The 22,007-nt window shown below is 34.6% G+C and overlaps 1 protein-coding gene across 1 annotated transcript; it reads left to right on the forward strand.

The window, feature by feature from the left end:
• The first annotated feature begins 361 nt into the window (after nucleotides 1-361).
• amon (prohormone processing protease amontillado) lies at nucleotides 362-17,827 on the forward strand. Its single transcript, XM_018502480.1, has 12 exons — nucleotides 362-853; nucleotides 7,429-7,533; nucleotides 8,673-8,940; nucleotides 10,001-10,038; nucleotides 12,106-12,182; nucleotides 12,468-12,732; nucleotides 13,795-14,007; nucleotides 14,207-14,307; nucleotides 15,810-16,043; nucleotides 16,529-16,693; nucleotides 16,990-17,107; nucleotides 17,220-17,827. The coding sequence occupies exons 1-12, from the start codon at nucleotides 698-700 to the stop codon at nucleotides 17,382-17,384; spliced, it is 1,905 nt and encodes a 634-aa protein (XP_018357982.1). The 5' UTR covers nucleotides 362-697; the 3' UTR covers nucleotides 17,385-17,827.
• Nucleotides 17,828-22,007: the final 4,180 nt, after the last annotated feature.

Genomic DNA, 22,007 nt, shown 5'->3' on the forward strand with positions numbered 1-22,007 from the left:
CTCGATGATCACGATTTAATTAGTTCTCTCGTTCCATTAATCGAACGTAACGTAATCCAAAAAAAAAAAAACGCGATAGGTCTCTCATCATACCAGAACTTCGCGTATTCTCATCGCGGAGAAATTCGCGTTTGCGCATTAAACGTCGTTGTCTCTCTTTTTCCTATTTTTTTAATTTTTTGCGTGATATTTGCGGCTGTATCTAGACGCGGTATCTCTCTTCGCATACTTCGCCGCTTCGAATGGATTCAGTGGGCCACGTCGCTCATCCGCGTTGCAAGCTCCTCCACTTGGACGAATCTGCCGCGGCGTTGTAGCGCCGCGAGCGGTGTGTTCAACCCCTGCGGTCGCGTAGTTCGCCACCGCCACCCGGGGACCAGAGAGGAAGGAGCTTCCTTTCTTTCTTCTATATTCCCTTTTTTCCCCTCTTTTTTCCCCATCTTTCGATCCCTCGTCGTCCGCGTCGTACGTCTGTGAACCGACTGCCACCGCCATCGCCGCCTCCTCTACCGCCTCCGACGTCGTCACCGCCACCACCGCTACCACCGCCGCCTCCACCGCCTCCGCCGCCACGAAGATCGTAGTACCGTTGCGTACCTCGAGTAGCCGAGTACCTCGAGCGTCCAGTATCCCCGAACCCGCGAATGCGGAGTACGAATACCTGGACGTTATACCTCGCCGGCCGCCTCTCGTCACGATGCTACTACTTGCGGTGATCGGGCTCCTCGTCCTCGCCGGCACGACCACCGCCGAGGTCTTTACCAACACGTTCCTGGTGAGGATGCGGCAGCCAGCGGAGCGGCACGTAGCTGATCGCGTGGCGCTGAGGAACGGCTTCATCAATCTGGGACCGGTAAGTCCGACGGTGTCCGCTCCAGGCCCGTCGATTCCCTCGACCTCTCCAATCGGAACAAAATCATCATATATCAAATTATTCCCAAATCTTTTTTTAATTATTCACGGTTTATTTTAACATTATTTTAACGTGTTATTCTATTTGGATACATTCTTGAATCTATAATATATCGTATACGAAAATTTATATATATATGATATATACACAACAGATGCTACAGTATTTTTATATGCGATATTTTTAAAATAAGACCCCTGGATAACTCTGGAGACTAAAGAATGTAGTTTGGAAGATATGTATATATGTATATAGAGAGAACACATAGCATATATAATAGAGAATTTCTTATAAAGCCCTCTCAATTGCGTCAGTATTTCGCATTTTTTCTCTTCCGCAATCCAAGGAGAACAACAAAGTCAAAATAATGTTATATTGATTAAATAATAATAAAAAATAACATAAATTCGGTCAATAATCGATCAGTATGACGTCAAATGATATTATTTTGTCTTTCTTGTTCTCCCTGGGAACAGAACACAAGTTACTTCAAAATGACATCAAAATGGCTCCAAAATAATTAGTAGAAGACACTTTTCAATCATAAATCAAGGAACACACCAATAAGTTAAGAAAAAGTCAAAATGATAATTTTTGGTTACAAGATTTGACTGTTTATTAACGTTAAAAATGAAAATAAGATCATTTTGATTTTCTGTCGACTTTTGTGTGTTCCTTTGATAGTTACGGCTCATTTTACTGCCATTTTGACGTTATCGTAACATTGTTTCGCGCTCGGGTCCTTTCTTTCTTCCTTCCAGTTGTTATTCCTTCCTCGTCGCAGCTGATCACCTGATTCTCTCGGAGTACGGAACCGTAACATAGTAATTAAAAACTTGAAAACTTCATGCTTCCCTCATTTATTCCAAACAGAACAACAAGTCGCGATAACGTCAAAATGACATTAAAATGAATCGGAAAATGATTGAAAAATGACTTTTAATGATCATTTTGGAGTCTTTTTGCAGACATCATAATGACTTGTTGTTCTGCTTAGGATTTAATTCATATACTTTGTTAAGCTGCACACGAACAAAACGATCACCCTTACAAAGACGCGGACAGGAAAAGGTCCAGATGGACGGCAAATAACGCGTAACGATCGGATCACGGGCTACGTCTTCTCGATGTCACCCTCACTTTCTCGTGTATGGCGTCTATTTGCGTCGTGAGACAATTCGCAAGAAATGGCACGCGAGCGTTTCTGGTTCAGATAGCGTTCCCCTCGTTCCGGCTCCGTGCCCCATGTCTATAAACTTGGAGTCGTTGTCATTGTCAGAACAGTCGTCCATTATGTACGGTTGAACTACTGGGTTCTCGAAATGTCACGAAAAAGGAATGTCCGCTTATAGCAACGCACATCCAATCCCAAGTAGTACAATAAATCATTGTGACATTAAAATGGTGACATCACCCCGTGACATCAAAATCCAAAATAATTATTAAAAATCATTTTTCAATCGTTTACAATTCATTCTTAACGTTATTTTAACATTATCGCGATTGGTTTTTTTTACTTGGAAAGCAAAACTCAAATTATCGAAATGACGTCAAAGTGACTCCAAAATTTTTTACTAAAAATTACTTTTCAATTAATAACCCAAAAAATATCAAATCTTGAAGGTCAAAATAATGACTTTTTGTTATAAAATTTGGCTATTTTGACGTTAAAATCAAAATTAATTCATTTTAATTTTTTATTAACTTTGTTTTTTGAACTATTTATTTTAATTTCATTTTGACGTTATTTGTGACGTTGTTCTGCTTAAAATGGGTATGCACTTAATTCATCATTATTTGCAGCTAATATTGACAGACATTACGAATTCCGAGAACGATTGTTTCACGTGTTTCCGACTTGTTTAATATTCGATTAATTAGCGTTGAGTGGAACTTGAAGGGGATGGAGGTGGAATAAATACCTATCCTTTTTAGAAGGCAAGTATAGAAACCGCAGAACCGCTGATTCTGTTGCAGCATAGTTCAATTACTCGCATTAGTCCGCAACAGATTACATTGCTATATTACCGGTTGTATTTTCCAGCGTTCTGCCCGATAGAACGTTCATTGGCATCTCGATGGCCAATTGATCTCATAGCTCCGCCTCATCCTTTTGTACGCCTTCCAAATGTCTCAATAAATGTTTAATAAAAACCGGAATCGTTAAATAGACAAATTTTTATCTTGAATTTTATTACCGCCCAATTATCGTATAAATGAACAATATGAATCTTTTTCTTTTTCAACCCCTAGCAGAAATAAAAATCGGAGCGTAAGTCGATATAAAGAGAGAGAGAGAGTAACAAGTAAATGAAGCTTCTAGGAAGCAAAAATTGAAACAAAACGCGTAAAAAAAGCGTTAACATCTCTTACGTTTTGATGTTTCAATTTTCACTTCCTAGAAGTTTTGTTTAAATTTCTGTTATTCTTCGATTTACTCTCCGATTTTTATTTTCGTCAGAGACTAAATAAAAAGCTAAAATATGAATATATTTTAAATCCTGCAGTCATTAACTCTCTGACTAGGAGTACTTACTCGCGAAAGTCGCGGATATTTGTAGTAGAGGCAGATAAATTTTTAATACATAGAATAATCGATCGGAGCGTTTCACGGTATCGTTATATCCTCCATAGAATATCTGAATCTAAATTAATGCGTGTTATTGTGCATTCCTGCGTAGTTTGTTCGCTGAATTAAAAAAAGCAAAAAGGGATAAAGAATTTTGTTGTGTTCTATCGTTCGCGAAGAATTTAATATTTTGTATATTGAATCTGCTCTTGTGTCGCGACCGAAACTGATGCCACGCCACGCGTCAGACTCAGCGCCACGTCCGCCCGTAGTTTGATGTACTCCACTGATTGCGGGCTGACTGTGCCGCAAACACTGTCGAGTTCGCTCGCTTGCGTTACCTCGCATTTGATGATCGCCGAAGGCTATGTGCGCAGTAATTTAATTTCAAAAACGCCGTATTGAAAACATTGTTAATTATAATACAGAAACATAATGGAAGCCTTCCATTTAGTGACACAAATCGACACAAGTCATTCTATTATATTTTTGTCATGGAATGCCAAGAAAAATAGAACGAAGTTCGTATCGACTTATGTCACTCATGTTCATTTTTATTAATGTAGATTAATTTTTAATCTCGGTTTAACTTACTTTTTATCTTCTAAGAATTAGAAAGCGATAAAAAGTAAATTGATAAAACTTGAGATTAAAGTTAATCTGCATTAAATGGGTAGAAATGAGCTTAAGCGAAAAGTGCAATATATTGAAAATAATATTAAATGAAAATCGATCGATGAAATGCCATATTCGATGGTGGTTCTTTGTGCCTAATAATATTTCTTGTGTCTATTGAAAATATTGTTTGTAGTATAAAGCACTCAATAAATTGACGTAAGCATTTAATATTAAACAAAAGCTAAATTAAGAAACAATTTTATTAAAAAATAATATTTATTTTAACATTATATTTATAATAATTTATTATATTTTATAAGTATTTTAGCTTTTATCTATTTTAGCTTTTATTACTGTCTTTTTCAAGAAAATGAAATAAATTGAAAATACTTTGTATTATAACAGCCAATTAAGACTATATTGAAAACATAATATTATACTTCAATAAAGCAACTTCACGTCCTTTACATTCTTTACGTCTTGTCGCAAATATAAACGTCTTGATCGATAAAATGTTCAACTTTAATATTATCACATTTTTTGTAACAGGATACATCGGATATTTTATCGAAATATGCTTCTGATGCATTTAGATATCACGTTTCTATATTGATATATCTTTATATATAACAGTTTTCAAAGAGCGGTAGCGCAGACAATCGAGTTCGCCTATAAAAAAAAATATTGTGGTGAAGAAATTAGAGAAAATGAGGAACTCAAACATTTTTCTTCGATCACTTTATTTTCGCAGGAGAAAAGATAAACTGCTCGACTCGAATAGAACTATTTTCGCATTTTTTTTTTCTACCGTCGAGTCGATGTACTTTATGTTTATGAGCAGCAAAAGGAAGAAAATCTAAATTGCGCAGATAAATTTGTTGATAGTCGGCTAAAGAGGAATATATATGTATAAGCGCGATAGTCGAGACATTTATTTGAGCTTGTATTATTTATAGAGAACCTCGCGTTGCTGTAAGAGCTGCTTTTATAACTTATCGAGTGGAAGTTTTTTAAATGAAGACTGCTGTCATGTTCTCTCTCACAGCTCTCTTCTCCCTTTCTTTCTCTCTTTCTCTCTTCTATGACTGAAACTTTTCTTTTTAATCTCAGAAGTTTCTTTCTGATACGCGTTTTATACAAAAATTGTACAGCGGTACGCAAATGATAGGAATAAGGATAAGTGTGTTTTAACTATAATATTTTCTAGAGATACGATTGCGTTAAGAGATTAATAAATGCAGTTCTTGGATTACGCTAATACGATAGCTCGTATAAATCAGACTTAGTTAACGTAAGCTTCCATTGGCGAAGTTTAATTGAACTACTGCAGCCTACGGTCTGCATCGAAACGAGGTGTAAAGTTACTTCGAGATCAATACCCGAGAAAATGGGACTGGTTTAAAAAATCATGACACGTGACTCCCGACGCACGTACTGGTTATTAACGACACGATCGAGAAAAGATGCTGGCTTTATGTGAAAAAGTAATATGCAAGTATAAAAAAATATGGAGCAGAGAATTTTTTAGTATACAAGATTCTCTCTGTTTTTATTTTTAGATCAATATTGACAAAGCGTGTGCATTGCTTTTAGGTTTAAATAAAATTTTATTACAATATTATATAATCGTTATGTCGAAAATACGAAATATTCCATTTGAAGGAACAATGAAAAATAAACAAAATTAGTAAATAAGTATATGCAAAATAATAAAAATAATAACAATTTATTTCCGTTTCTCTTAATAAAACATTGTTTATAAAAAATTTAAAAAATTTTTGTTTATATATATATATTTTTGTTGTTGAAACGAGTGTTCATCGATTCTCATCAATACAATTGTTTAAAACAAAAAATATTGTTCTTTTCTTGTTTAGCTGACACAATTTTCTCTAAACGGATTTTATTTTCAACTTGTTTTTTTTATATACGTAGAATTTTATATATCTGTAGGTTTGCGGTCATGTTACCGATAACCGACCACACGGTATTAGATAAACGTTTCTGATGCTGAATTTCACCAATATAGAGAGAATTGGTATCCTGTAAGGTCTATTTACCGGAGTAGTGACGTAGTTCCTTCCAATTAAAACTGTTTCCTGGCTGTCTCGTATGATTAACCGCCATCAGACATGGACGCTAAATTATCGTCTGGATCGATCGCGTCTATTGCAATGCGATTGATTCTGCCATGTCTTGCATTGACAACGACTGATTTTATGTTACACAAGTTTAGGTAGGTCGACTAAGAGAATGCTTCAACAGCTTAACAATAAGTTGTCGAACAGCTGTCATTGTCTTTCATTTCGCAGATTATAGTAGCATTAGTTCTGTATGCCGAGAGTCAAGGTCATAGCGACGAACATGCAACATTCGAACATTCATGAGAAAGGAAATAAAACTAGGATTGAAAAGCTTCGTTTCAAACCAAAGGAAAACAATCTCGATTTTCGTTTCTATTTTTTTCCTGCTGCAATAGAACTGGTAAAACGCAACGAGGATTTATGCAAACAGTTCCAGATACTGAGACAATCCTCACTCTTTACAACGTCCTAGAAACTAATTATTTTATCTTGATAACAATCTCTTTTTATTTGCCGGCGTGGGCGTATCGAGAAATCGGATCAGATATCGCGCGTTAGTTTAGAAATAAAAGCGACATTCTAATCTCTACATATTGCTAGAATTTCCACTCAGAAATCTCATTTATTTTTTTCCCTCCAGGTATTAAATTTATTTCATTTTCTATCTCTCTCTCTGTGTGTATTATGAATGCTAGTTTTCTACTGTCACTTGTACACTCAATTTTCCCTGGGAGAACTGAATTAATAATGTTCTTGTCAAGGAGAATAAAGAAAAAATTACATATATAAGTACAATTACATATAAAAAGTTTAGTATTCTCAATACATTACATTATGTTAAACTGTTACGTTCCTTTACATTTACGTTATGTTAAATTTCTTTACATATGTAAAACAAAAATTTGTAATCATAAAATAATTACATAATAATTATAAAATTAATAAATAAAACTGAATGTTATATACTTACGCTGTATTATTACAAGTCCAAATAAAATATTTTTTCCTTCGTATAAATTATAAAAATTTCATATCAAACAAGGTATAACGCGTAAAAAAGAAATGAGGTCTCTTTCATTATCAAAGCGTATGAGATATTTATTGCAATGGAAATAATGTTATCAAAATAAACTGTTTTGAGAACTTACTTATCCCAGCTTTGTTTATATTCTAAAGATACTTATTGTTAGAAGTTCTGCGCATCTCTATTGATAAAGAGTAAAATGTAAAAAAATGTTTTGAAGGTATTGGACAGTCAGACGGAGTATCACTTCGTACATAGAGCTTTGCCGCATGTACGAAGCAAACGATCGGTGCCGCACACGCGAAAATTAAAGGTCGACCCTCTGGTAAGTTGATATCTCTTTTGCGAGTCGCGTATCTACGCGACAATTATTAGTCAGGTTACCACAAATGTATTAAATATAAAAATACATACAAAATATAATGACGTTATCCACTTAGAATGTGATATTAACCTTTACCTCCGCTGACATCATAGTGACGATTATTTTAATTCTGACACGGATTTTTTTAATTTTTATGAACTCAGAGGTGAGTTTTTTTACCAGAGAGACGTTCTGGCTTAGTTTCATATTACAGTTCTGATTACATATAATCTTCTTTTATGTTTTCACTAGAACGATTAGAAATTTCGCAAACGGTCATCCATCATGAAAAAACTCTCATCTTTTCTTATTTTTTAACAAAACCGTCTATCTTAAATTTTATGGATTTACTGCTCTATTATTTTGTATATCTGAAGAGGACCTAAATAGAAGGCCGAAACATGTAATACTTTGTATTACAATAACGTTGAAGATTTTTTTTTATGTTAGAGCTTCGTAATTTATATTTTGTATATATTTTTATATTTAATACATTTGTGGTGACCTAATTATGAAGAATTCTTTTGTTTGACTCTTATTAGCCTTTTTTTACTATATTGTATCTTGAATATTAAGAGCCTGTAAATTTTACTATTTTTACAATTATTAATATTACCATAAAGAAAAAATGAAAGTTATTAAAATGCTAATGAAGCTGGCGGATTGTTGTAATTTCATTTTTTTATGCTAAAGAAAATTAAGCTTGGATGAGTTTTATATGCTTTCGGGACACGAGAATGTATTTATAAATTCTTTTCTTTGTAATATTTGGATTATAAAGTAATTAACTCGATGCACTCCAAATTTGTCACAAACGAGCAGTGATTAAATTTAAATATTTCATTCTTAATCTAATTAGCAATTTAATGTGCATTCGCGATTGATATGTTATTTGAAGAAATTATTAAATTTGTCGGGATTTCAAGAATACATTTTACTAATTGTCAATCAATCATTATTTCGAGTGTTTGGAGAACAATGCGGAGGATTGCCACGAGGCGATTTTATCTCGTCGAATTTATCTCGACATAAAAGGGCAAGGGATTAAGAATATTTAAAAAGGACGACCTAAAGGAGGTTGAAGTACATTAAAAATTTAGGTGGCCACGGCGATACAGCAGCCGGGTTTCAAGCGAGTGAAAAGAGGCTACAAGCTCCTAAGCGTGGATAACCTCGTGCCGTTATACGAAATTAAGAATCCAGCAAATCCGGCGAACAAGGACCCGACGGATCCTTTTTTCAAGTACCAGTGGTATCTGAAGAATGTCGGCCAGAACGGCGGTAAACCGAAACTGGATTTGAACGTCGAGGCGGCCTGGGCTCAGGGCGTCACGGGGAAGAACGTGACGACGGCTATAATGGACGATGGTAAGTGATGGAATATCCTAAAGAATACATAAAAGTCAACAAAAATTTTAAACGTCTTTATTTTTAACAGTAGATAATATGGCTCAACAAATTCAAAATAAAAAAAGTCTAAAAAAAATTTCAGAAGGGCTACGAGCTAATGAACAATTTTTTAATATATGTTTATTTTAACAAACATTTCGACCTTTTTATCAGGTCATCTTCAGTGTTTGTGTTTAAATTCTATAAATTTTAAATCATAATTTTTGTCTTTCAAATCAAGTCTTTATTTTTATTTTTAACGTCAATAAACAATCAAATTTTGTGAATACAAATCATCATTTTGACTTTCATGACATCAATCCAGATAGCACAGAGAACTCATATCACTTCAGACATACGTCATCAATTCTCTCTAAATTTATTTTCTTTCAAATACAAAACGATAATTCTTTTCAGAACTTTTGAGATAAAACAATTCTTTTTCATCTGAAAATGAACTTAGAATTAATGGCATACGACTGAATTCCTTTTGAATTCTTTCTAAACTCTCCGTATTATCTGAGAAAATAAAGTCATCTCGACTTTCTTTTGGTGTGTCGTCTTAGGATATATTTTTCATTTCTTCTTCTTTTTTCCCCCGCATTTTCGAATCGACATTATCGAACTACAGGACTATCCCGAAGTCAAAACGGCGTTAAATTACACGCGCCCTCGAGTGCAGTTCGAGGGAACTGGCGGGCTTTGAATCGATATCGCGCCGAGAGGGTAGCGCGAGTTACGCAACGCTCGCTCTCCCATTTCACTGAAAGACGAGAAGATAAATTTTCCGAGCATCTGTCGTAACTGTATTCAACGATATAATATGATTGTCCGAGTCCTCCTAAATATCATTCGCTTTTCATTAACGAGAGAACAGAAATTGCCACTTTACCGTCTTCTTACTACTCTACCTTCTTTTTCGTGCTCAGAATTTATATTTATGTTGTATATACTACGTTACACGTTGCACGTGGCGGCGCTTAACATCACCGCCAACATAAAATCTATATGTATCAATAATGCCACTCTTCTATTACAGGTGTCGATTACATGCATCCGGATCTCAAATATAATTACGTAAGCACATTCGTTGCAATATTATATATTTTATCAATAAAAATTTTCGTTTTTTTTCACAAAAAATTTATTTTAAATCAAGTTTGAAGTCCGCGCGAAATTTTTAAAGAGAATATTCGTGTTAAAATCAATGGTGACTATTTTAACAAATTTTTTTTTCACGACTGCAATTTTATTTTCAGTTTTATTCGACAAATATAATAAGATCTTTTTGGAGTAATTAATGAGATTTAATATCCAATATTTCGTAAAATGATAAAGATTTTGTAAAGGTTGCATTACACGACTACAAAATATAATGTTTCTACCACGATAATCCTGCGAATGTAATTTAATTTTAATAAATGCAGTATGTTAATGTATGTTTACTAAACAGGATCACGCGAAAATTTTGCGAAAGTTGCAGCACATTACGAATACGAAAGTAATGCATAATGTTTACCACGTGTCTACCACGAGAAATCTGGGAATATAATTTATTAATAGTGCAGCAAAGTACGTTGTACTAAATAGGATCACGCGAATATTCTCTTCATACTTTCGCACGGATGCCATTCTCGGCGCATCTTTCATGGAAGTACGCCAGGAATTCCAAATAACAGAGAACGAGAGACTTTGAAATCGGATAAAGTGTAGATAAAGTAGAATAACTTGCAGTACTCGAGAGAAAAAAATCTAGTTATTTATTTGCTGTTGGCAGCAAACGTTTTATTGTCCTTTTATAATTTTTTTATCAAAAAGCGTAATTATCTTTTTTTATTGCTACTTTTATAATTAAAATTAGCATGTAGCAAACTCGGTGATTGTATATTTTGTTCATGATAACGACATTAAAAATAAAAAATTAAAGAGGTTCTCCAACTCAAAAAGTGAAATAGAATTACATGACTTTTTTATCTTAAGAGAGCATAAAGGATATATAATGCTATCTTCTAAAAAATAAATAATAAAACTATAATTTGTTATTGAAAATAATTTTTTTATGATAAAAATGAATATTTATGTGGAAAATATTTAAAAAAATTGTTAACAGTAATTATTTAAATTTAAATCAATGTAATCAATAGGCTCTAAAGAAAAATTCTAAAATACCAAAACAAATGCCAATTGAGCCAAACACTGGTTGTAAGTATTTTAATATATATGTCATTTATTAAAAATGAATATTAACATGTAAACGTTTCGACCTATGGTCAAGATCCTCTTCAATACAAAAAAATATATATATTAACCTAATTAAAAACCATTAACAAATAGAATATACGAAAAAACTGTGGTGGTATCCAAATTCATCAATCATTTTATATCGGTTTATCGAACAGTTATGTTGTGTTGAATATTCTTAAGTTCTAATTCATTAAATTGAACAATTTAATAGAGCATGGAGTATTATACGACAGATCAAGTTAGTCATTTGACTTTGTAATCACAAATGACCAAGATTAATTCGGATACCACCATAGTTTTTTCATATATTATATTTGTTAATAGTTTTTAATTTGGTCAATATATATATATTTCTGTTTTGAAGAGGACCTTGACCATAAGTCGAAATGTTTATATGTTAATATTCATTTTTAATAAATGATATATATATATACATATATTAAAATACACATTTACAATCAGTATTTGGCTCAATTGACTTTTATTTTAGTTTTTTAATTTAAATATTGATAATTCTGGTGGAAACAACGTTGTACTAGTGTGACGTTATATTTAAAGAGAATTAAGTAATTCATAAACATTTCATACTTTTACATAAAAATAAAACTTTATTTTTTTAATTCCAAAATGTCCTTTAAATTTCATTCTTTTATATAACTCTTCAAAGTTCTTATATTTCGTTTACAATTAAATTACTCAAAACCTACTTTCTCATAAGAATTTAAGCTATTTTAGAAAATTATTTAAACAAACTTATACGATCAAAAAATTTGAAAAAATTCAAAGATGTCTTCATATTAACTAGAAACTTCAATATTTGATCAAATCCTTATTTTATACGAAAAGACTGGAGAATCTTCTTAATGATCGTAAGTCACTGAAGTCGACATTTCCTTTCAGAACGCGAAAGCTTCTTACGACTTTAGCAGTAACGATCCGTATCCATACCCGAGGTACACCGACGACTGGTTTAATAGGTAAGAGTATATTTTATATACAAAGAAAGAATTACGTTCTTAAGAGAGAATAGAACGATGTAAAGTTAATCAAGTTTGAGTCAAAGAAGTAGATAAACGAATCGCGCGGGTGAGTAGTCCGAGCGCTCTTAACCGAGGGCGTGGAAACAAAAGCATTTGTGTTTGAAAGTAAAACAAAAGCGCGTCCTACATCCGCGCCGTGAATCGCTTGGCGAACATCCGCGCCGTAATAATCAGTGCAATAAACAGAAAACCTAAAGCTTTACGGTCTTTTGTCATGGGAAGCCACGGTACGAGATGCGCCGGGGAGGTCGCGGCCGCGCGCGACAACGGGGTGTGCGGCGTCGGAGTGGCATATGACTCGAAGATCGCGGGGATCCGGATGCTGGATCAGCCGTACATGACCGATCTGATCGAGGCGAACAGTATGGGCCACGAACCCGATCTCATAGACATTTACAGCGCCTCCTGGGGACCCACGGATGACGGAAAGACGGTGGATGGACCTCGCAACGCGACCATGAGGGCCATCGTACGCGGCGTTAATGAGGTACACGTGACATAATTACTTACTCGTAACCACTTACGCGACCATTAGCGAGATTAATTGAATCACCGATATTATCTTTAACAATAAAATCAATATCGAAAGCTTTTCGCTATCAATTCTTGCATTAATTAAAATCAAAAAGAGACTCGAAAAATATGTCAGCGCTAATAGCGAATAATAAAGATTACTTTCCCTTTTAATCCAATTTTTTTTTTTAATTTCTTTTTCCAGCCTAATAATTTAGTTAAGATCCGCATAAGAATATCCCAAATATAAACAAGGGGAGCAAAATGGGGAATTTGCCTACCCTAAATTTTAGCAAGGGGAAACAACTAAATGAATCGAAAATGATTGAAAAACGATTTTTAATGATTTTGGAGTCATTTTGACATTATTTTGATATCATAATGACTTGTTGTTTTTTTTGCTTGGATAAACGCTCAATTCGTGTCTCACACGTATGCGTAAGAAAGTTTTCTGAAGATCCTCTAACAAGTAAACCTATGGAAGTATCTCACCGATTTTAATGAAACTTTGTACATTTGTAGAACTTTGAAAAATATTTGACACATATTTTTTTTATCGGCTAAGATCCACTCTGAAGGGTGAACATTATCCCTTAAAGATCCTTACCTTTAGGTTGAAAAAACTTTTGAATTTCATACTTTTGACATAAGATTTAGTGAGCGACCCCAAAAACCCCTTAACCCACTTTCGTAGGTTTACTTGTAAGATTGACTTTAATATAAGTATTTTAATAAATTTTGTGTGTGAAGATAAATTTTTACTCCCCCTCCCTGACTGAAGTCTTGAACTCTATACCTCTCAAGGAATACAAAAATCAACAAAAAATAAAAAAATCACTTTATTAACGTCGCAATAAAATCAAATTTTATAGCAAAAAATCATTTTAACTCTCTTTTGACTTGTATTTCTTGGGCTATGATCCCGAAAAGAGCGATGTTTAATTTTTAAGTCTGTTTTTAAATTAAAAAAGAAGAAAATATTACGTCGCTTTTACGACATACTCATTCATGTCCCTTGTTTGTTCTTATATATCAGGGGAGAAACGGATTGGGCAATATCTACGTCTGGGCATCCGGGGACGGCGGAGAGGAGGATGACTGTAACTGTGACGGATACGCCGCGAGTATGTGGACCATCAGTATCAACAGTGCCATCAACGACGGTCAGAACGCGCATTATGATGAGAGCTGCTCCAGCACCCTGGCTTCCACCTTCAGCAATGGTGCCAAGGACCCTAACACGGGAGTGGTAAGTTGACACTGCAGAGATAAAAAGATCGTCTTTTCAAAAACGATTTTATTAAAAAAAAGAAACGTTACACAAAATGCTTTATTTATACTACACCGATGAAAAAAATGTAGTCTCTAACCGCAGTCCCTTCTCTTTCATAATAAAATTGTTTACAGAAGATCTTTTTTTTATTTTATTGCATGCGTTTTTTATACAGGCCACTACGGATTTATATGGAAAATGCACGACGACTCATAGCGGGACTTCCGCCGCAGCACCGGAAGCTGCGGGAGTGTTTGCGCTAGCTCTCGAAGCCAAGTAAGTGTATTTTTTTTTCTCTTTATTAACGTATTTTTAATATTTCATATTGACACGGCGCGTAATATTTAGTTTAAGTTTAATTATTACATTAAATATAAAATTCTTAGGAAAAAATATTTCAATATAGAGGAAAGGCCTCTGTTATGAGATACCGAGTTCATTTTGGGTAAATGCTAGAAGTCTATGGGCAGAATTTAAAAAAATAATAGGTCATTTTAAAGGGAATTTAATAAGCTTTAAGATAACGTTATATAAAATTTAATTCAAATTCCATTTTTGTGGAAAATTAAAGAAATGTAAAAAGTGAGCAAATCACAAAGTCAAAAAATTATGCTCCTAATATGAGATGCCCCGCGAAATCGATAGTAAAACGCAAAGTATATTATTATTGCAATTAAAAAACTTTATTTCATGTTTTTAAAATGCAAACAAAGACAATCAGCGTGCGTGAAAAATGAGCATAGATTATACCCAGAACTCGTCTTCAGGTAGTTGGAATCAAGCATTGCAGAAATAGGCACTCGACGTTTATTCTGGTTGTTCTTTTTATTATTGTACAATAACATTTACTCTTTAGCAACGATTTTCACTATAACATAGGAGCATGGGTTATTTCATATTAGAAATACCATGAGTATCTCATATTACGATTTCCATGCCTTATGGTTTACGATCATCAAATCTAACTTCTGTAATTAAACATTTCCCGTATTTTTCTATTAGTACGCCCTTGCTCTATCACTATATGAAGAATTTATTGCCAAATACTTATTAACTTATTTATTAAATAATAAACAAGATTTAAAGGCTCATCTCAATGAAACTTGAAGATCCAAATTCTAAAGTCTTTTTTTACAATGATTACAGGCATGATCTAATAATAAATTTTCTATTAAATAGTTTTCAATCCAAGAGCAATAAATTCATGATGGAACCAATAGATAACGTTTATTAGTTAAGCAGAAACGCCACTATCTCATATTAGGCGCCTATTTCATAATAGGGGGCTTTTCTCTACTAATTAATTATTCAGTAACTGATGATATTTCACCAGTAACTGATTAAATATCATCAGTTACTGAATAGTTAATCAATATATTGAAACATTTTTTTCTTAAGGGAAGGCCGTAAAAATACTCCATTTATTTAACGTTTTCATATTAATATTTTTAAGTATTCGATAATCAATTTCCACAAATTCATTGCGTAATGCTTACAATTAGTCTACAATGCGGTCGCAAATTCGTTTTAAAGTCACAAGAATGGCCGTGACAACTATTGATGTTTGTGACTGTCGCGACCGCTCTTGCAACTTTAGAACAAGTTTGCGACGGCATTGTAGATTAACAATAAGAATAATTTTGTCATAGAAAAATTTTATAGGGTACCGTCAATCTTTGTGATACAAACTAAAAATCAATCTCGTGATACAAACTAAAAATTTTCCTCTGATGCTGTTATAACTTCGTGCTCTAAGCTGAAAGAACTTTCGTTTCTAGTCCGCAACTGACCTGGAGAGATATTCAGCATTTGACCGTCCTAACTTCGAAAAGAAATTCTCTGTTCGACGCGAAGGATAGATTTCATTGGACCATGAATGGCGTTGGACTCGAGTTTAATCATCTTTTTGGATATGGCGTCTTGGACGCGGGCGCTATGGTAGCTCTAGCTAAAAAATGGAAGACGGTACCACCGAGATATCACTGCGAAGCTGGTTCTACGTTCGAAACGCAGTAAGTATAGCTCTTTCAAAGATTTATATAACGCGAAATCAAGATGAGGCACTGAATATTTTCATAATGTTAAGCAGAACAGTTTAGTCGAAATCAGTTAAAAATAACAAAATACTATAATTTCTTATTCAATATAACACTTTTATGTAACACCAAGTGTTATATTATTATATTCATACCGAGTGCGAAATTGTAACATCGATATTATGTTACTTTAGTTGATATCGAATCAGAAGGTCACGATAATGTCAAAATTACATTAAAATAAATCGGAAATGATTGAAAAATGACTTTTAATGATCATTTTGACATCATTTTGATAGCATAATGACTTATTGTTCTGCTTGGGTTTGAAGTAATTTTAATACCATTTTGATGTCTCTCATTATGACTTTTTATTTTACTTGGCTAATGAACGAGGTTCTCCAATCGATTTAGGATTGATTTTTTTTTCCTTCAGACAGAATTGATTTTTTATTTTCCAGAAAAGTCACGAGCGATCGATCCATTCTCGTGAAAATTAAAACCGACGCGTGCGCCGGCACGGAGTACGCTGTCAATTATTTAGAGCACGTGCAAGCCGTCATTTCCGTAAATGCAACTCGGCGTGGTGATCTCGAGCTGTTCCTCACGTCCCCAATGGGTACCAGGTATGCAATAAATGTCATATTCGTGATATGAATTTTTCATCGGAACAAAATTGATAAAATTGAATTTTCCCACTTGCTACAAGCTATAAATTTGAAACGCCTATAATAGAAGTTTAAGGTGTACGTGCGATAATTTCAAAATTTTCTTCTTTCTCTTTCTATCTGCTGTTCAACACTTAACACTTTACCCTACGATCAATTCAAACCCACGGGTTTCTTCCCATATTCTTTTAACGAGTTTCTCCCTTCTTAATTTTTCATCCGATCGGTTCTAAATCTCCGTAATATATTTTTAGATCTATGATTTTGAGCCGCAGAGTGAATGATGACGATCACAGGGATGGGTTCACGAAGTGGCCATTCATGACGACGCATACGTGGGGAGAGTACCCTCAGGGGACTTGGTTGTTGGAGGTAAATTTCGTTTCCTCGTGTTTCTTACTTGAATTTTATTACGTGTCTTTTTCCTTCCGCCTACACGCAAGAGTAACTCGATCTGAGTATCGGGTTTTTTTTTTTTCTTTAGGTGAGCTTCAACACTCAAACGCCTCAACATGGGTGGCTGAAAGAATGGACACTGATGCTCCACGGTACCAGAGAACCACCATACACGGGACTATCGACCGCGGACCCTCACTCCAAACTAGCGATTGTTAAGAAGGCCCACGAGGAGCGGTTCAGCGCGATCTAACGATATCGATGACAACGGTTCACGCGATTATCGCCGATTTCAGCGAAGGAAATAGGAATATTCCGATCGGAAGATGTTTACGCGAGCGCTCCTTTTCTGCTTTCCTGATTTCGCGCCGCGCTGAGGAATGTACCTCGATTTTTTTCAGATTCGGTTGCGCGCTGATCGCATCGTTCCGTGCCAATGTATCGTCATTCGTTATTCCAGCGTGTTGACTTATATTCGAATCATCATAGAAAATCCCGATACTTTTTATTATAATCTTTGTAATTATGATATCAATTATAATTACATATCGTGCCATTTATAACGAAGCTTCTATGGCGCGTTAAGAATCTGTATCTTTTGTACTCTTTTCAGCACACATAATTTTTTTCTAAATCTTATTACCAAAGAAAAGTCAAATCATTAGCACCCAACCTAATTAAAGAACAGTTTTCCAAGGAACACACAAAAGTAAACAAAAAGTCAAAATGACTTTATTTTGATCTTTAACGTCAATAAACAGTCAAATTTTGTAACCAGAAATCATTATTTTGACTTTTACGACGTTAAAATAAAGTCATTTTGACTTTCTGTCAACTTGATGTGTTCCTTGGGTTATCTATACCTTTCTGAGAAATTCTAATAAAAGATATGAAATAAATTTCTTATAAAATTAAATGCCTTTCGTGATCTTCGAAGTTCTTCGTTTTAATGTAAGTGCCGAGAATCAAGAATTGAAAATTAATTTATTTATTCGGGCAGTGATAGATTAAAAGATATGATGTAGAATATTTCAATTTTCGTTATGATATATTTGATTTTCACGATCTGTCATTTTTAATTAATGTATTATTGTTATTGGTGCTATAAGCTTCCGAGCGACACACGACGCAATTACCGGAAGGTATTATTTTGTTAAAATTGTGTCCGCGTTGACAGCTTTCCGAAGAGTTCTCAAATTGACGAACGCGAAACTTGATAATTAGGGGAACAAGGTGACGAGAAAGAAAATTTACTATGTATTATTCAAATAGCGTTATTAAAAATTACTCTTCTGACGGAGCGGTAAACTCGAAGCATTTAGCATTTAACGGACGTTATCGAATCGATAGCGTCTATGAAAGAGTATTCCGGGAACAAGAATTTCGTGTAATTATCGTCGTCCTCGTAGCTCGATAATTTGGATCCACCTTGTACCGATAAAATCTTCTCTGTTTTTTTATGGAAAGTTCGACGACGCAGGTGGGTCAGATTAACTAGAAAGAGTGATTACTTGAAAAATTATTTTTTAACGATGCCACAAATCACACAAGTCAACGTCTGCTTCTTTTTCTTTCTCTATGCAATTATTCCATTATTTAATTTTGATAAATATTTAGAATAGAGATCATCCCCCGTTTTTCTTCTCTTTTTCTAATCACTCGGTTACATATTAGTGCTCATTTCTACCAATTGTAGATTAACAAGTTAATCTTGGTCCAACTTACTCTTCATCTTTTTCTAGTTTCAAGGATTAGAAAAAAAAAGAGTAAATTAAACCAAGATTAAAGTTAATCCACATTGGTTAGAAACAGGCATAAGACATATTAAGACGTTGCACAGAGAGTATTTATTTGAAGATTTCTGGAGCAACGTGCACTATGGTGATTGAAAATCTATTCTCATTTGGTTTAATTAACGGAGAACGACAGGGGGACACGCGAGGACGCTCGTGAGGGACACGAGAACACGAAATACGGATGCTACAAAATCCGCATGTGTAGATGATGTACCTTAGAATCGTAGCGAACAGAGAGTTTGAGCATAACACATTAAATTATATGAATATAAATGCATATATAAATAAGGTATGTGTATATGTGTATGTACATGTAAGTATAGGATGTTACTGTTGCATTAGCTACTAGGGGACGGATTCCTCAAATAATTTGGAGTGGGTGTCTCAATATGGAAATACACATCGAGGATGCCATATTGAAATTGGGAAGCGATTAAAGCTAATCCGTTCGCGGAAAGTTTCAGTTAACTCTCATCGCTTTCCGTTTAAGAAGCGACATAACTTCGCGTATATATCTTCGACCTCAAATTATCCAAAGAGTTCGCCATTAAGAAGTGACGCGGTAGCGACGGGATACCCTATATAAATATATACATACATCTTACGTATGTCTTATATACAGAGTGAGACGTCTAATTTTGTGACCTAAACGATCTCTGTCGTTCAAGGCATTTTTCGATAACCGCAGAGATAGACTGAGTCATGAAGTCGAGAATTGCCCCACCCTGTATATTTTGTGTATGTACTTCTCATTACATATATCTTGCAGTTGAAATGGATTTAACCAACTTTATTGTGTATGCGTTATAGGTGGATGAATAAAATCTGTATTTTTTGGCTGGCATCGTTTTTATCTAGTGTACCTTCAATGCTACAATTTACTACCAGCTCCCTATATTTCCGTCGCTTTTCTAGCTTTGCTATCATTGCTGTGACATTTAAAGACAATTTCAACCAAATTAACTTCATAATCGAAGTTTCTAACTATATAATTTGTTGTCCCTGATCTTTAGTCTCGCTTCACAAATGTCAAACAATAAAAATTAATAATTTATTTTATCATTTATTTTATCAAATTAATATTACTTGATTTTACTGAAATTATATTACTTGATAAATTAAACGATTAAATTAATTAGAGTTTGTTCGAAGGTCGTCTTAAGACGTATACGAAGTGAAGCGAGAATGCGATATATTTACTGATTAATTAAATTTTTATAATTAAATTTCAATAATTAAATTTTGCGTAATGAAAATACGTTTTGCGTTATAGTATGTTGCGTTGCATTTGTTTAAACAATATTTAAACACGCGAGTGTTTAAAGACAGAAAAGGATGCACGACGAAGAAAAAACAGAGTGGGATTTACGGGGAGGAAAGAAAGGGGTGGGAATGGGGTAGTCAGTGGGAGTGGGTGCTCATTCCGTCCGAGTTCAGTCCGACAGTCCGCGTGTCACTGTTAACTCGGAGAACGGAGCCGTATATCGCATTTATTAAAATTTGCCAAGCCGTACCATTGACATCGCAGTAACGTCGTCGAAACGTCGATCCTCGTCGAAACGTCGTCGACTGAATTTTGCACGACGCGTCGAGCACGTCATGTGCACGTCCTATTTATTCGAATCTAACAGTAGCCCGATTGGAAGTGAAGTTCAAAGAAACGCGGCGAGTTTGTGCGAAGTTGCAAATTTCAATCGGTGCGTCTTGTCCTCCCCGAAAATTCACGTAAGTGTGGTTTATGTAAAAAGTAAGTTTGGTTTTAGAATACACTAAATTGATTCGAGTAAAAGATTTCTCAAAGATAAATAAAACTGCAGTTACGAAATATTTTTTTGCTTATTAAAGTCATTGTGCTTTTTTACGCACTTCTTATCTGCAAAAGTTTTTAGTTTCCGTTTTTTAAACCTAAAATTAATTAAAATAGAGAATTTAATAAGAATCTTTTGGAATTACGTAACAAAAAAGTTTACTTTACATCAGATTTAACATCAAACTGTAAATAATGTTTAACGTCATAAAATATTTTTTATTAATAATTGAGAGCTACAATTGATTTTTTTTTTTATTAAGTGGAATGCAGTTACAAAAGTGTTTTATTTCTAATATTTTCGCAAAGTTAGAAAAGTTACTTTCTAAAAGTAACTTGTTACTTATTATTGATTTAAAAAATTAATTTTATTATCTTTACTTGAAAACTATATCGAGTTGTTACAATTTCCGTTTCTTTTCCATCAAATTTTGATAACCCGGTTTTAAAGTGGCATTCAATTTTCTGTGTCGCTAATTGTCCATTTTATTGCGAAATGTATCTGTAGTGGTTACTGTACGTGTACCAAATAACAATAAAGATACTGGTTTTATTATATTCGTTACCAATAGATCGTTATATACTATTACCCGAAAAGCGTCACTACATTGCAATTAACGTTATAAATAAGAGAAAACGTCGTTATTGTAAAAAAATAATTGTAACAATGACGACATGATAAATAACGCATTACTTCTCAACCCTGTATTTTCACAAGGAGTTTAACGTATACATGAAGTGTTTTAGGACATTTTGTCAAGAAGAAATAGAGTTATGTATACATCATACTTTATATGAAAACTTTATATCTACAATCTCTATATTATTTCTTCTTGACCTAGCAGTAAACGAAGTTCAGGAAAAGAAAGCTCTATAACGATGATCTTCAAGCGATAATTCGTGGCCTTTGAAAGCGCGCCGAGGACGTGATTTCAAATCTAATCGTAATTTTCCATGCAATTTCAGCCTCGAGACATGCTGCTGGTGGTGTCGCGGTTCACTCGGTGAGAGCTGGTGCCATTACATTCTCACCGCTCAATCGTCATCCCCGTGCCGGCAGGGGTCGGCGAGGTGTCTGGGGGGCGTGGAACGACGGTCACCCTCGAGGCGGGTTCGGGATTTAGGGACAGGACGTACAGCGAGACCCGGCAAATGTGGCTCTGTGCACGGTGAGCCAGGGTTACGGGGGCCGTGTGGCCCGCGGGGCCCGTGCTGGTGGTGGTGCTGGTGCTGGTGGCGGCGGTGGCGGCGGTGGTGGTGGCGGTGGCAGTGG

The sequence above is a fragment of the Trachymyrmex cornetzi genome, unplaced genomic scaffold, assembly GCF_001594075.2.
Source record: "Trachymyrmex cornetzi isolate Tcor2-1 unplaced genomic scaffold, Tcor1.1 scaffold147, whole genome shotgun sequence".
Lineage (NCBI taxonomy): Eukaryota > Metazoa > Arthropoda > Insecta > Hymenoptera > Formicidae > Trachymyrmex > Trachymyrmex cornetzi.

Coding starts and splice junctions, on each gene's coding strand:
- amon (XM_018502480.1), top strand. CDS start 698: ATGCTACTACTTGCGGTGATCGGGCTCCTCGTCCTCGCCGGCACGACC. Junction 7,534..8,672: donor AATTAAAGGTCGACCCTCTG/GTAAGTTGATAT, acceptor TTAAAAATTTAG/GTGGCCACGGCGATACAGCA. Junction 10,039..12,105: donor CGGATCTCAAATATAATTAC/GTAAGCACATTC, acceptor ATTTCCTTTCAG/AACGCGAAAGCTTCTTACGA.